At 50.1% G+C, this 13,237-nt stretch overlaps 2 protein-coding genes across 2 annotated transcripts; one reads left to right on the forward strand and one right to left on the reverse strand.

The window, feature by feature from the left end:
• The first annotated feature begins 3,435 nt into the window (after positions 1 to 3,435).
• Positions 3,436 to 10,531, forward strand: FOXO4 (forkhead box O4). Its single transcript, XM_080653498.1, has 3 exons — positions 3,436 to 4,253; positions 7,723 to 8,782; positions 9,087 to 10,531. Exons 1-3 carry the CDS (start codon positions 3,801 to 3,803, stop codon positions 9,092 to 9,094), a joined length of 1,521 nt encoding a protein of 506 aa, XP_080509624.1. The 5' UTR covers positions 3,436 to 3,800; the 3' UTR covers positions 9,095 to 10,531.
• LOC308240130 (uncharacterized protein CXorf65 homolog) lies at positions 9,636 to 13,060 on the reverse strand (the record flags this gene model as incomplete). The annotated part of the gene is made up of 6 exons (XM_080653085.1): positions 9,636 to 9,643; positions 11,559 to 11,684; positions 12,109 to 12,177; positions 12,495 to 12,629; positions 12,831 to 12,917; positions 13,036 to 13,060. The coding sequence occupies 6 exons, from the start codon at positions 13,058 to 13,060 to the stop codon at positions 9,636 to 9,638; spliced, it is 450 nt and encodes a 149-aa protein (XP_080509211.1).
• Positions 13,061 to 13,237: the final 177 nt, after the last annotated feature.

Genomic DNA, 13,237 nt, shown 5'->3' on the forward strand with positions numbered 1-13,237 from the left:
TATAATGATCAACATAAACTGATGAACAAAAATAGAGCCAGAGATACTAGTCGAAGCACTGAACAGACTGTCCAACCTAAGAGGGAAGGCGGGTGGCAGGGGGGACATCAACCAAAGGACTTGTATGCATGCATATGAGCATAAACAATGGACACAGACAGTAGGGGGGTGAAGTCATGTGCTGGGGGCGTGGGAGTGGCCAGGGAGAGATCAATGGGGGGGAGGAGAAGGAGACTTATGTAATACTTTAAATAATAAATAATTTAAATTTTTAAAAAAAGAAAGGAAAAGTCAGTCTCATATTACCAAAAAATAATAATAATAAAAGTAGTCAAGCCCTAGCTGGTTTGGCTCAGTGTATAGAGTGTCGGCCTGCGGACTGAAGGGTTCTGGGTTCAATTCCGGTCAAGGGCACATGCCCAGGTTGTGGGGGTGTGCAGAGGCAGCCGATCAATGATTCTCATCATTGATGTTTCTATCTCTCTCTCTCTCCCTCTTCCTTCCTCTCTGAAATCAATTAAAAATATTTCAAAAATTAAAATTAAAAAAAAATAAAAAGTAGTCAAATGTACAAGTGCAATGTCATTCAACTCCTGATCACATTCACTCTAACAATACTTACTGAATGTCTACTATGTGACCCCAAGCTGGAAAGAAAAGGTAGAAATGGGGGGAGGGGTTTCCCAGGAAATAGTGTAAAATTCTGACTGGTTGTGACTTAGCCCAGTGAAAGATGAATCAAAAAAGGTAAGAAGTGGCCTGGCTTTGAAGAGACCTGTATGCCTTGTTAGGGAGTTTGAACTTTATCACATACACAATGGGGAAAATCAAAGAACATTTTAAGTGATATGGTCCCAGTTCTCTCTCCTAGCTGTGTGTCTTTGGGCAAGTCACTAAATCTCTTAACATTAGTGTCTTCATTTATAAAGTGAGGATAATAGTGGTACCTATTTCACAGGGTTGATTTGAGGAGTAAATGAGCTAATGTGTATGTAAAGCAATCAGCACAGCACCTAGTACATAATAAGAGCTCCATACATTTTAGCTATTATTACCAGGAAGGTTTCTTAGATAACTTCATTGGCAGCACCAAACATACACTCTAATGATGATGTCAAAAGGTCCTATTAAGATGACATTGCAATTTAATCCAATGATAAGGTCTTGAAAGGCGATTTGGATGTGGGAAGCTAGGAAGGTGAAAAGGTGAGGGGTAAGTTTAGCTTAGGAGACTGGGTAGATCAGGATAACTGTCCAAGTAGAGTATATGGGGCGTTATCCAAGGCATCCCTTGAGATAAACTTTAACCGTGCAGGTGTTCGGACATTAAGTAGTTGCTAGTGAAGAGACTAAGCAAGCAGGACCAAGGGTAGGCATTATCATTTGACCTTATATTAATACTGAAGCCCGGTGCATGAAAATTCATGCACTGGATGGGGGGGGGGGTCCCTCAGCCTGGCCTGCCCCCTCTCACAGTCTAGGAGCCCTCAGGGCGGGAGGCGACCCGGTGAGCAGGGGAAGGCGACACCCCCATCACACCTCTGCTGCTGCCACTGCCAGCAGCACAGGCCTTGGCCTGCCCTGGTTACCTGAGCCTCGGGCGGCCCTGGGCAGCTGGGCAGCCGCCATCCAAGTCTTGCCTGTGTCTCTGGCAGGCCCTGGGCAGCTGGGGGGCTGAGGGGACTGGGTGCTGCCATCTTAGAGGGCGGGGAAGTCAATTAGCATATTCCCTCCTTATTGGCTGTGGGCGCTGCCATCATTGTGACAGCATGAGGGTCAATTAGCATATTCCCTCTTTGTTAGATAGGATAGTTAAGACTGCTGGAGGAATTATGCCAAACAAATATATGCAGTTGCAAATCACACAGCATTTTATTACTCACACAAATTCCTGGTGCGGTGGGTACAGGCCTAAGGGGGGGTCCCCAAAGTGTGGCTTCCTCTGAAGGTAACTGCGGCGCCATCTGGTGGCTGGCAAAAATCAGGTCAGGAACAGGTTTCCCCGGCTTTTACCACCAGAGATCTCCCGGACTCTTTCCTGACTGGACAGGTCAGGGAGTTAAATCCGGGCTCTGCTCGATCCGGGATATTAGCTGTGGTTTGGCGTGGAGCAGGACGCCGAACGAGTGCGGATCGTCAGTCGATTCATCCATTCATCGTCTCTGGTTTGGGTCCCCGTTATATAGCCAGGTTGTTTACCCACGGCAGTCCAGGTGCTTATCAATTAGGGTGCAAAACAAGTTTCTATCAATGTGCCACAGGTATGCACTTAAAAACATGTTTTCGACCAAAGTAAGTTCAAACCAAGTCTTATCTATGGGGTACACTCTTCTAAGTTACTTCACAATGTTTTTCCAGAAATGTTCAAAACATCACACAGGTGTTTATCACACTAAGTTTCACACAAATATTTTTCTACTATGACGATAACCATTAACCAGATTTAGAGATAAGGGTAGCCAGGGTATAGGAGTGTAGGTGCAGAAACAGATAAATGAGTTCAGTTTGGGACCTGTTGGATGAGAAGTGAAGCCGCCAAAAATGGGAACCTGGAGGATATCAACATTTAACGGGGAGGCCAGAAGAGCCAATGGAGAAAACTGGTCAGCGACCATACTGTCAGTATGAAGTGAGTAAGGGGGATTAGGAGGGATAGGGGAGACATTATCATCAGCTAACCTTTTGGTTACGTTACATAAGCCCGTCACCCAGTTCCCCAACAGGCGTTAACATCTGTTTCCTAGTCCGTTCTTAGCTTCTTGCTTCTCGGTTTTCTGCCTCTTTCTTGTAGAGAGTGCATTTTTTCCTTTTGCCCTTTCTTAACTGAAAGAAGGAAAAGTCTAGCATCTCTCAACACGGCCACCTAGGTGACCCCGAATCACAAGGAAAGGGGTGGAAAGGGGGTAAAAAAGGATTTTTTTTCTAGAAAAGAAAAAGAGTCCGCAACCACCTTCCATAAGGTCCCACTTTCAGATATCCTGCCACACCGCTCTACTGCCACCCTTATCGGCTCCTGGCCGCGAAGCAGGACGGGAAATGCAGTCCTGAAGCCAGTGCAGGGTGGCACGACTGAAGAACTCGGTTTCCCAACTGGTTCTCTAGGTGCATGCGCAGATGGCTGCTCCGGCGAGTGGTAAACAGAGACGTCAGGCTGGAGCTGCAGCTCGGAGCAAAACAAAAGGGAAACCCGGGGGGGGGGGCGGGGGGGGGCTGGTAGGGGAATTGGTTCTGGAATAAGAGAGGCTGGGGCCGGGGGGGACGTAGACCCTCTTAAGAGTGGAGGGAAGGGAAGAGAGAGTGGAGGGAGAGTCCGGGGAGGGGCAAGTGACGCGGGAGCGGGGCGGGGGAGGCAGTGATCAGGGTGGAGAAAATTTGGGAGGAGTGTGTGTGTGGGGGGGGGCAGCAACTTAAAAGGGGGTGGGAACTGCAGCTAAGGAGACGTTCGCTGATGGGAGCGCAACGTGTGAGGGGCTACGGTGCCTCAGGTTTAAAAGACCAGGAAGCTGAGAGAGATTTGAGAAAAAGTGTTCTCTAGGCGGAGATTACAGGTGTTCGCTAGGCTCTTCTCGGGAAGAGCTCCGAGACTGCAGGCTGTAGTCGTGAAGAGAATCAGAGTTGTGTGGAAGGGACAGCTTGGAGAGCTAGGGTCCGGGGGCAAGGGAGGGGGGGAGTTCGAGACTTTCTGAGGACTGGCAGGAATGTGCCTCCTGGCCCTGGGTGCTCCCCCCCTGGGGGGAGGCATCGTGAGGGACTGTGGCAGGCTCCTCTGAACGCTGAGCGACAGAGGTCCAGCTCCACGTATGGATCCAGAGAATGAGAATTCAGCCACAGAGGCTACCGTGATCATAGACCTCGATCCCGACTTCGAACCCCAGAGCCGTCCCCGCTCCTGCACCTGGCCCCTTCCCCGACCAGAGCTTGCTACTCAGCCGTCCGAGCCGCCCGAGGTGGATCCAGGTCTGGGAGAGAAGGTACACACGGAGGGGCCCACAGAGCCAATCCTGTTGCCCTCCCGGCTCCCAGAGCCGGCAGGGGGCCCCCAGCCCGGGATCCTGGGGGCTGTCACAGGTCCTCGGAAGGGAGGTTCCCGCCGGAATGCCTGGGGAAACCAGTCATATGCAGAGCTCATCAGCCAGGCCATTGAAAGTGCCCCGGAGAAGCGACTGACACTCGCCCAGATCTATGAGTGGATGGTCCGCACTGTGCCCTACTTCAAGGACAAGGGTGACAGCAACAGCTCAGCAGGATGGAAGGTAACTCTGATCCCCTACCTCCCTCCCAATACCATCTGCCCCTGGGCCCCCTACCTCCTTACTGCTATTCTGGGACCACTTTTACTCATCCCCACCCTAGAGATCCATCTTCAATAGTAAATTAGACAAACATTTACTTAGGACATAGTATATGCATGATCAGTGCTTGATGCTGAAGGATCACAAATGAATAAGACACTGTCTTTGCCCTGGAGAAAATTGAATTCTCTGCTCACTGCTCACTGTTCAACACTCCCAGCACAAGTGTTGGCTTGGGCTGCCCCAAACACTTATTTATTCCCACAGAGAAGTCTTTATCCTATGTACTGCAGGAGCTCTGTGGGTTCTCCACATAAACCTAGCCTTCCCTCTGTCCCCACCTCCCACCCCAACACCTTTTCTCCCATTCCTGTGGGATTACTTGGATTTGCTGCTTGCCTCCCAATACTTCAGTGTAGAGGTTCTGTTCTAGAACTCCTCTACCCAAGAAGAAGGAGTGAGTTGGCAAAAGGTAAAAAGGGTGGTATTCATGGGTTAAGGTAGCTGACCTTACCCACTAAGAAAAAAAGGACTGTGAACTGCTACCTGTCTCAGTTTACCTGATAACTGTCTCAGTTTACCTGATAATGCCAATAAATTCTCCCTAGTAAGGGGCTATCCAAGTTGGGGGGGGGGGGAGAGTTGATTCATGAAGAAAAAGAGAGATAGGGCTGTGACTTTAGAGCACAAGATCAGCCATTCCTTTGGCTTTCCATGAAGAAACTGTGAGGAAAGATCTCGATAGATGCTCTGAAAACTTGTCTTGAGAAATATGGGGTTCTAATCACAAAATCGGGGAGCTTCAACCCCTATTAATGTCTTGTACGCCCATACGTGGTAAGGTCAGCATACAAGGAACTATAGAGTGTTGAAAGAAGAGAGTCTTTCCTTAGGCATAAGAGATTGTGGGATCAGATCTGCAGTAGCCCTAGGGGTTGAGTAGAACAGAAAATGGGACAGCTGACTGAGACCCTTGGCACTGGTTCTGGGTAGACTGCCATACCACAGCCTCAGCTCATAAAGAGCTCCCCTCCTTGGATCTAGCCTACACAGCTGTTTTTCTTTTCCCTTAGGTTCATTTTTCAGGGTAGAAGAAATAGCCATGAGTTATTAGTTATGCTGTGGGAGTGTAGTCCATCCTTGTAATTTATACTTATACGGGGCTTTTAGTTTACAAAGTGGTTTTTAAATTTTTTATTTTATTAATCTTCACAGCAATTCTGAGATTCCACGTTTCACGTATTAGGAAACTAAGGTTTAGAAAGATTTGGAAATTCCCTAATATCAGTAGAATAAGGTCTTGAACTCAGGTCTAACTCTAAATCATATGTTCTTGCTGCTAGTCCATGCTGCCAAATTCTCTTCACTGCAATGATGGGAAAGCCAAATCACACTGAGCCTGGGGCCTCAAGTCCCCAGTCCCCACCTCCACCCCCACTCCAAGGGGACCTTATGCCTGAACTGGCTTAACTGATGACTTGCCTAGGTTACTACCACCCCACCAGGGGGCGGCACCCACTTAGAACAAGAAAGCTTAGTGTAGGTGGCTTGGGAGCAATTAACAGTCACCCCCTTCCAACAGGTAAGAATTATAGGCTCTTAGGGAGCTGACCTCTCTGGGTAGGCAGCTGTACAATGTGATGTACTAGTTCCAAGACCTAAAGAAGAGGGGATGAAGAATTGGGTCTCATGGGTATAGAGTAGGGAAAGGAAAGGGCCTTCTCAATAGACCCAGAGTTAGAGGCTGAAATGAGGAGAAATCATGGTGCCACAAGTCACTCAGTTACTAAGAGCACAGTTTGGATGGACAAGTGTGGTTTCTGGAAGGAACTAAGAGCGTTAACATAGAGTAGTTGAAGTGGCATTACTGCAGGGTCTCAGGGAGACAAGAAGTTCCTTATCTGGATAGCCCTGGAACAAGAAACTACTTAAGCATCTTTCTCCAGGCAAAGAGTCTCCTTATCTAGAGCAGTCTGAAACACATGAAGCGATTTCTCACTAGTCTCAGCCTCCTAGTTGCTCCAAGCCCTTCTGGGCTTCTCCTGAGTTTCTAAATACTGAAGAGCTTCATGTGGGAGGTCAAATCCCCCTAAGGTTGGAGATCTTAATACACAAATTCCTGAGGAGAAGTTGGGGGAAAGAGGTAGGAAAGAGAAGGGAGGTTGGGGGAGCACAAAAGGATGGCTTACCAACCTGGGGCAACCAGTAGAAATAAGCTGCTCTAGGGGCTCAAGAATCTGCCAATCTCCATTCCCTGGGCCCCTGGGGGAAAAAAAAACTTATCTCTAGCGGAATATCAGCAGAGAGAGAGAGAAAGGGAGAACATGTAGCTTCTAATAACCAAGGCACTCAACAACCAACAGAGCCTTAAGGGGAGCTTCGCCATCACTTGGGGGCCACCCACTGATCAGGCAAGAAATAATTGATTCTGTACCAGGAGGCTGAGTATGTACTGGGAGCTTGGCACTGAGGGGGAGGGGCACTACTGGGGGGTGCTGTCTGACTAGATGACATGATCTGTGTCCTGGGCGCTTACACTTTATGAGACTAATTCTGTGAAACTGTAAAGAACACAATTGGTTAAAATTGTATGGAAGAGATTTAAAATACTCTGCAAGAAATTGGGCAGCAGAAGTCAAGCAGCCACTTTATAAAAGAGAAGAGACTCAGGCTTGGACTGGATAAACCAGTAGAATTTAGAGGGGAGCTCTTTCCCAGGACAAGGAGGGAAGGAGAGAGGAGTGTACCTTATGTATTTGAAGTACAGTCAGAAGCATGGCCCAGATGTAGTTGAGGGTGTGTGTCTGTGAATTGGGAGAAATCAGAAACAAGGAATCTTCAAATCTTCTGGAGAGCTGGGGCCCAAATGCCCCCGTGGGGAGTGGAGCGCCAGCTGTGCTGAGATTCCAGCCCCTTAGCCTGCTAAGAGAACTGGCTCAGGACAGGGTGGGTCAGTCCTGGGCTGATGTTGCGCCACTATCCTGTAAACTCCACCCAAGCCTGCACTCAAGGAAAGGGGTGGAGCTGTGGAATGCTCTTCCCATCTGAGCCTAGTTCTTGCTGAACCAGGAGTGTCTCTCCCTGGTTTCCTCTAGCCCCAGACAGCCCCCCAGAGAGGAGTTTAATGCTTGGAGCTTTTCTAGGTTGGGTGCCCTTCCCTCTGCAGTAGGTTGTTAATCAGCTTGTCTCTGGTGCCTCTGTGCAGAGCAGTCTGGAGCTGAGGCTGAGCAGCTTGTCTTCTGGGTGGGAACTGTGTGTGGTCTCCTCCCCAACACCCACCCCTATCTTTGCCTGTTCTCCCCCTGTATTTGACTAGCTTTGAGTCTCCGTTTGCAGCTGTGTCCCAGCATCCTTTTAGACTGGACTGTGGGCCACTGACCTCCCCTATACACCACTCATACCCCTTTCCTGCTGCCTATGCCCTCTCCAGAACTCGATCCGCCACAACCTGTCCCTGCACAGCAAGTTCATCAAGGTTCACAATGAGGCTACTGGCAAGAGCTCTTGGTGGATGCTGAACCCCGAGGGGGGCAAGAGCGGCAAGGCACCCCGCCGCAGGGCAGCCTCCATGGATAGCAGCAGCAAGCTGCTCCGGGGCCGCAGCAAGGCACCCAAGAAGAAACCAGTTGTGCTGCCAGCTCCACCCGAAGGTGCCACTCCAAAGAGCCCTGTTGGCCACTTTGCCAAGTGGTCAGGCAGCCCTTGCTCTCGAAACCGCGAGGAAGCTGATGTGTGGACCACCTTCCGTCCACGAAGCAGTTCAAATGCTAGCACTGTCAGCACCCGGCTTTCCCCGCTGAGGCCAGAGTCTGAGGTGCTGGCAGGAGAGGAAATGCCAGCCTCAGTCAGCAGCTATGCAGGGGGTGTCCCTCCCACCCTGAAGGAAGATCTAGAGCTGTTAGATGGGCTCAATATAACATCTTCCCATTCCCTGCTATCTCAGAGTAGTCTCTCTGGCTTCCCTTTGCAGCATCCTGGGGTTACGGGCCCCTTACACACATACAGCACCTCCCTCTTCAGCCCAGCAGAGGGGCCCCTGTCAGCAGGAGAAGGGTGCTTCTCAAGCTCCCAGTCTCTGGAGGCCCTGCTCACCTCTGATACACCACCCCCCCCTGCCAATGTCCTCATGACCCAGGTAGATCCCATTTTGTCGCAGGCTCCCACACTTCTGTTGTTGGGGAGCATACCTTCCTCCAGTAAGGTAGCCTCAGAAGTTGGCCTGTGTCCCAAGCCCCCAGAGGCTCCAGGCCCCAGTAGTCTGATTCCCCCTCTTCCGATGATAGCACCACCTCCAGTCATGGTGAGTGCTCCCATCCCCAAGACCCTGGGGACTCCTATGCTTACACCCTCTACTGAAGCTACAAGCCAAGCCAGAATGCCTCAGGATCTTGATCTTGATATGTATCTGGAGAACCTGGAGTGTGACATGGATAACATCATCAGTGACCTCATGGATGGGGAAGAGGAACTGGACTTCAACTTCGAACCAGGTACTGCTCACAACCTATGCCTACTCCTAGGTGCCGAGTTACTTCCACAATCTGAGCAAGGGGGAGGGAGACTTAGAACAGGGGGTAGGTGGAGCTCCTGGGGAATTGGAGGGAGGATGTATTAGAGTGGCAGAGTTTCTAGATGGGACTTGCAGGCCCCTCAGCAGTGCTCACCCCTACCACGTAGCACAGGAGTGGTGGGAGATGGGCTGTCTCTGTTTACTTTGGTGTGAACCATGATGGTGGAATGTGCTCATGCCCCAGATGAGCTTCTTACCTTGTCCTTCATTTATTCTTCCCACAGATCCCTGAGCATTGCTGGAAACTTTGTCCCCTGCTTCAGAGGTGGAGCCAGGGGTGCCCATATCCACTTTTTACCCTTGGCCCCACTCCAGGAATTTGGGACCCTGCTTTGGAGCTAGGGTGGGGTCTACTCACACAGGTATTGAGGAAATTATAAAGATAAAGCTGCCTGATATGGGAACTATGGGGGGAGGGAAAAGGAGGGGGTTTATTCTCACTGTGCCAATTAGGGGGTAAGGCGCCTTCTTGGGAGCCATCCTTGGCTCCCCTATTTCCACCCCCTAGGTTTTGTAGCAGGGACGGGCTATGCTGTTGGAAATGTGAAGTCACCAGTGGCCTTACCCCTGCCTTTGGGAGCAGGATTTTTTGTAGCGTCTTATCTGAGCTGGTCCAGGCTAGGTTGAGCCTGGGGTTTTTATGCAGTGGCCTCTTAGGCCTTTGCGGGGGAGTAGTTGGGACCTGGAAGGGCCAAGGTCTGAGCACTGGAGTGGCTCACCAGGCCAAATGACCCTTGGGAGACTTCAGATAACAGAAAGGCTTTATATAAACTTTAAAGATCTATAAACACAAATATAGAGGTTTTTTAACAGTGGCAAGGTGCTAGTGATGAAGAATGGTGTTTTTTTTTCTTAAGGCTTTGTCATAGTGACATGTTGAAAACACTACAGACATTACTGGGGGAAACATGGGGAAGGGGTACACCAGCAGGAGAGCAGCAGTGGGAAGCAGTACTGAGCAAGGGGAATCACTCCCATGTGGACCAGGTCTAGAACAAGGTCGATGCAAAAATAGCTCAGACTTTCCCTAAGGAAAAAGCTAAGCCAGCTCCCCACCCCCACCCCACCCCACATTCTACCACCTTGTGCCTAGGAGTGTGTGGTGTTGGGATGCAGCCACACTCTCCCGTGACCCACTGTGGGTTAGTGCTACAGTGGGAGAGTACATTGAAGGCCTGGAATTAGTTTGTGGCCTGGGAAGGGGGTGTGAGGGGGAAGAGAAGGAGGGAAGGATTTAGGGTGGTAAACTTAGGCACAGAGACTTCCCTGTTCAAGGCTCCTGACAGCTGTTCCTGCCCTTCTCCCCCTTGCCTGACTACAGGGGTTATGTGGAAGTGTGTGTGGTGGCAGGCAGGAGGAGGGGTGGAACAGGGAAGGGGGAGCTGGGAAGCTTGGCTTAGGGTCTGGGAAATGAGCAGGGATGGAGGGGAATGTGGATCAGGTTTACTACCACCTGCCAGGGAGGCCATCTGGGGCTCCTCCACCCCAGCCCCCAAGCAGCCCCTCCCACAGTCTCCTTTGCATTGTTCCCTCCCCCACCCCTGCTGTGGGTTCCCATCATTTCCTGTGTCAGCACCTGGCTTACCCAGATTGTATCATGTGCTAGATTGGAGTGGGGAAGTGTGTCAAATCAATAAATGAATAAATTCAATAAATGACTATAACCAGCTCTGGTTTCTGCTGCCTGTTGCCCCCCGCAGACAAGGGAGAGGGAGAGGGGAAAGCAATGGTTTGGGGACTGTCCAGAAGCTGAGAGGTAGGGGTGGGGGAATTTCGGCTGGGGGAAAGGGTGGGGTGGGGGAGGGGGAAGGGAAGTGGCCCATCAGCCACCTAACCCGAGCAGGCTGTGATAGGCGTCCTCTGGTAGTCCTGGCTGAAAAAGACCCCACCCACTTCTCTGTCCCACTGTCCCTCAAAGGCTCATTGACTAGACTTCAAAGTCTTTCCTCACCTCCACCCAAGTGTACACCCCAGCCCTCCTGCTCACCCTCAGAGCCTCCATGCTGCCTGGGGCATACTTAAGCCTCCCTGCAGGTACTGGGAGGAGTCTCTTAAAAAAAAGGAACCTCACATTAAATTCCAGTAATTTCATACCTAGTGTTTCTGCTCTCACTTGGTCACTTTATTTTTTTAGTCTGTTTTCCCTTCTTACTGAGAAAGCCTGCCTTGGTCTTTTGGAATGGACCCTTTCGAGGGAGCTTGCGACTCTTGTCGTCACCTGATTTGGACTGGAAAGGGAAAGGGTCAGTCAGATAAAGAAGTTCAGTTCGTGGAAGGAATTCTTGTACAAACTAGGGCCACGGGCAGGACAAAAGAGGTGGAAGGCAGGTCTTGGGCATGGATGTTGGATTTGGAAAGGAAATTTAGCCCTAACTGGTTTGGCTCAGTGGATAAAGCATTGGCCTGCAGACTGAAGGGTTCCAGGTTCAATCCCAGTCAAGGGCACATGCCCCGGCTGTGGGCTCGGTCCCCAGTGGGGGGCGTGCAGGAGGCAGCCAATCAATGATTCTCTCTCATCATTGATGTTTCTCTCTCTCTCTCTCTCTCTCTCCCTCTCCCTCTCCCTCTCCCTCTCCCTCTCCCTTCCTCTCTGAAATAAATAAAAAAATATTTTTTTAAAAAAAGAAATTTATCCCAGAGGGCCATGGTGGAGGAGCCTTCTTGGCTGGTGGGGATAGGGGGGTGCTGGGACAGACCAGATTTGGGGAGTCTTACTGGAAGGTTCACAGAAGAATCAATTTTAACGGCTTTCTTGGCTTCTTGGAGTCTAAGCATTTTCAGTCTGCTCTTCTCCAGCATGTCACATTGTGTGCGCAAGGCGTCTAGAAACCAGGAAAAGGCACCCCTACCTCTGAGGACTAGAGACCTTACCTACCCATCCCATCCCTCCCATCATCATTCAAATGATCATTTGGAGCAACCCAGCCTAAAGTTAGTCTGAAGAGTGATCTGAAGGTGCCTAAGCTCCAAGAGAAAAGGATGAAGAGAAAGATAGAAATTATGGGGTGGTGATAGGGAGATATACTGAGGAGATGGCTGAGAAATGGGGAGAAGGGTGAATAACACATGCACACTCCACCTGGTTTGAGCTAAGCATCCCTTCTAAAGTGGACCTAGACCCTATTCCCCTTTTCCTAGGATACTGTGATCCTACTTGCTGCATGACACCAGTCCCACCCTATATTCTCCATCACCAGCTATGTGCAGTACTCTCCAAGTTCCTCCTTTCTTCATCATGCTTCTTACCAAGTAGTGTGTGTTCTGGATTCTTCAGGAGGGGCACAAAAGCTAGGTAGGCATTCGCAAGTTGGGTTCCTGTGAATACAGCAGTGTGCTATCCCCAGCCTCTGTTACCCAGTCTCCACCCTTCCAAAGCCCAAGATTATAGGACCCTAACACTCAACACTATCTTGAGCTGGTTTACCTTATTTCCTCCTCTCAGATCCATCCCTAGGATAAGGTGGGGGATATGATATATGTGAACCTAACCTATTGTCACAGGCAATGCCCGTCCTAGGCTGATTAGAGATAGTCAATTGGATCTGGATGAGGGCATCCTATTTTAAGGACAAGTTCTACAGACCATCCTGAGGACCTTGTTCTATTTCTGGGGAATGCTCCCAAGCCTCTACCTGGTGTCCCACGTGCCACCTTACAAATGTAGTAGGTGTTTCGAGCTGTAAGGAATTTGCTGGCATAGTCTCCAGGGATCTTCATCAGGAAAAACAACTTCATTGTTCCCGTTTCATCACACAAATCAATGGTGTCTGGAGGGAGGCCAGAGGGGTAATTGGGGCAGCTCAGGAAGTAGAGTAAGGGCAAAAGGGGCCAATGATCCCATCCAAAATGGGCTGGAGGAAGCTGTAGGGATTCAAGGAGCTCTCTTCTTGCCAGAAGGAGGACTTGGAGGCCAGAGATGACTACTACTTCTGACCCTTGGCCATTAGACCCCTTCCCAAACTCCTCACCTGTTTTAGCCAACCCCACTTTACTGCGGGTGTAATGCAGCAACCGGTGGACAGCACAATTGATATTGGCAATAAAATGCTGATTATCTAAGAAGAGATGGGATGGGGCATGTGACCCTTCTCTGGTTATATGTCTCTGTGATCTCCACTGCCCTCAAACCTTCCCAGCCCTACACACAGACTCCAGCTCCATGATGCCCCTCACCTCCATGTTTGATGTAGATGAACATACTCTCAAGAGCTCACTCTTCAGAGAGAGGCCTGATGAGTCATGAAGATGGAGGGTGTTCTGGAGGCCTTGGGGGATCCATAGGGACAAGGGACAGGGGGTAGGGGCTAGGGGACTGGAGAGGGAGATGGATTACATTGCCTAAGGAAGCCCAGAACAGGCAGACAGGAGAGAGCTA

Source organism: Plecotus auritus (genome assembly GCF_963455305.1).
Source record: "Plecotus auritus genome assembly, chromosome: X".
NCBI lineage: Eukaryota > Metazoa > Chordata > Mammalia > Chiroptera > Vespertilionidae > Plecotus > Plecotus auritus.

Bases quoted from the DNA above. Each gene is read 5' to 3' on its own strand.
- FOXO4 (XM_080653498.1), top strand. From the start codon at position 3,801: ATGGATCCAGAGAATGAGAATTCAGCCACAGAGGCTACCGTGATCATA. The intron at 4,254-7,722 runs GTAACTCTGATC...TGCCCTCTCCAG, and splicing joins ACAGCTCAGCAGGATGGAAG to AACTCGATCCGCCACAACCT.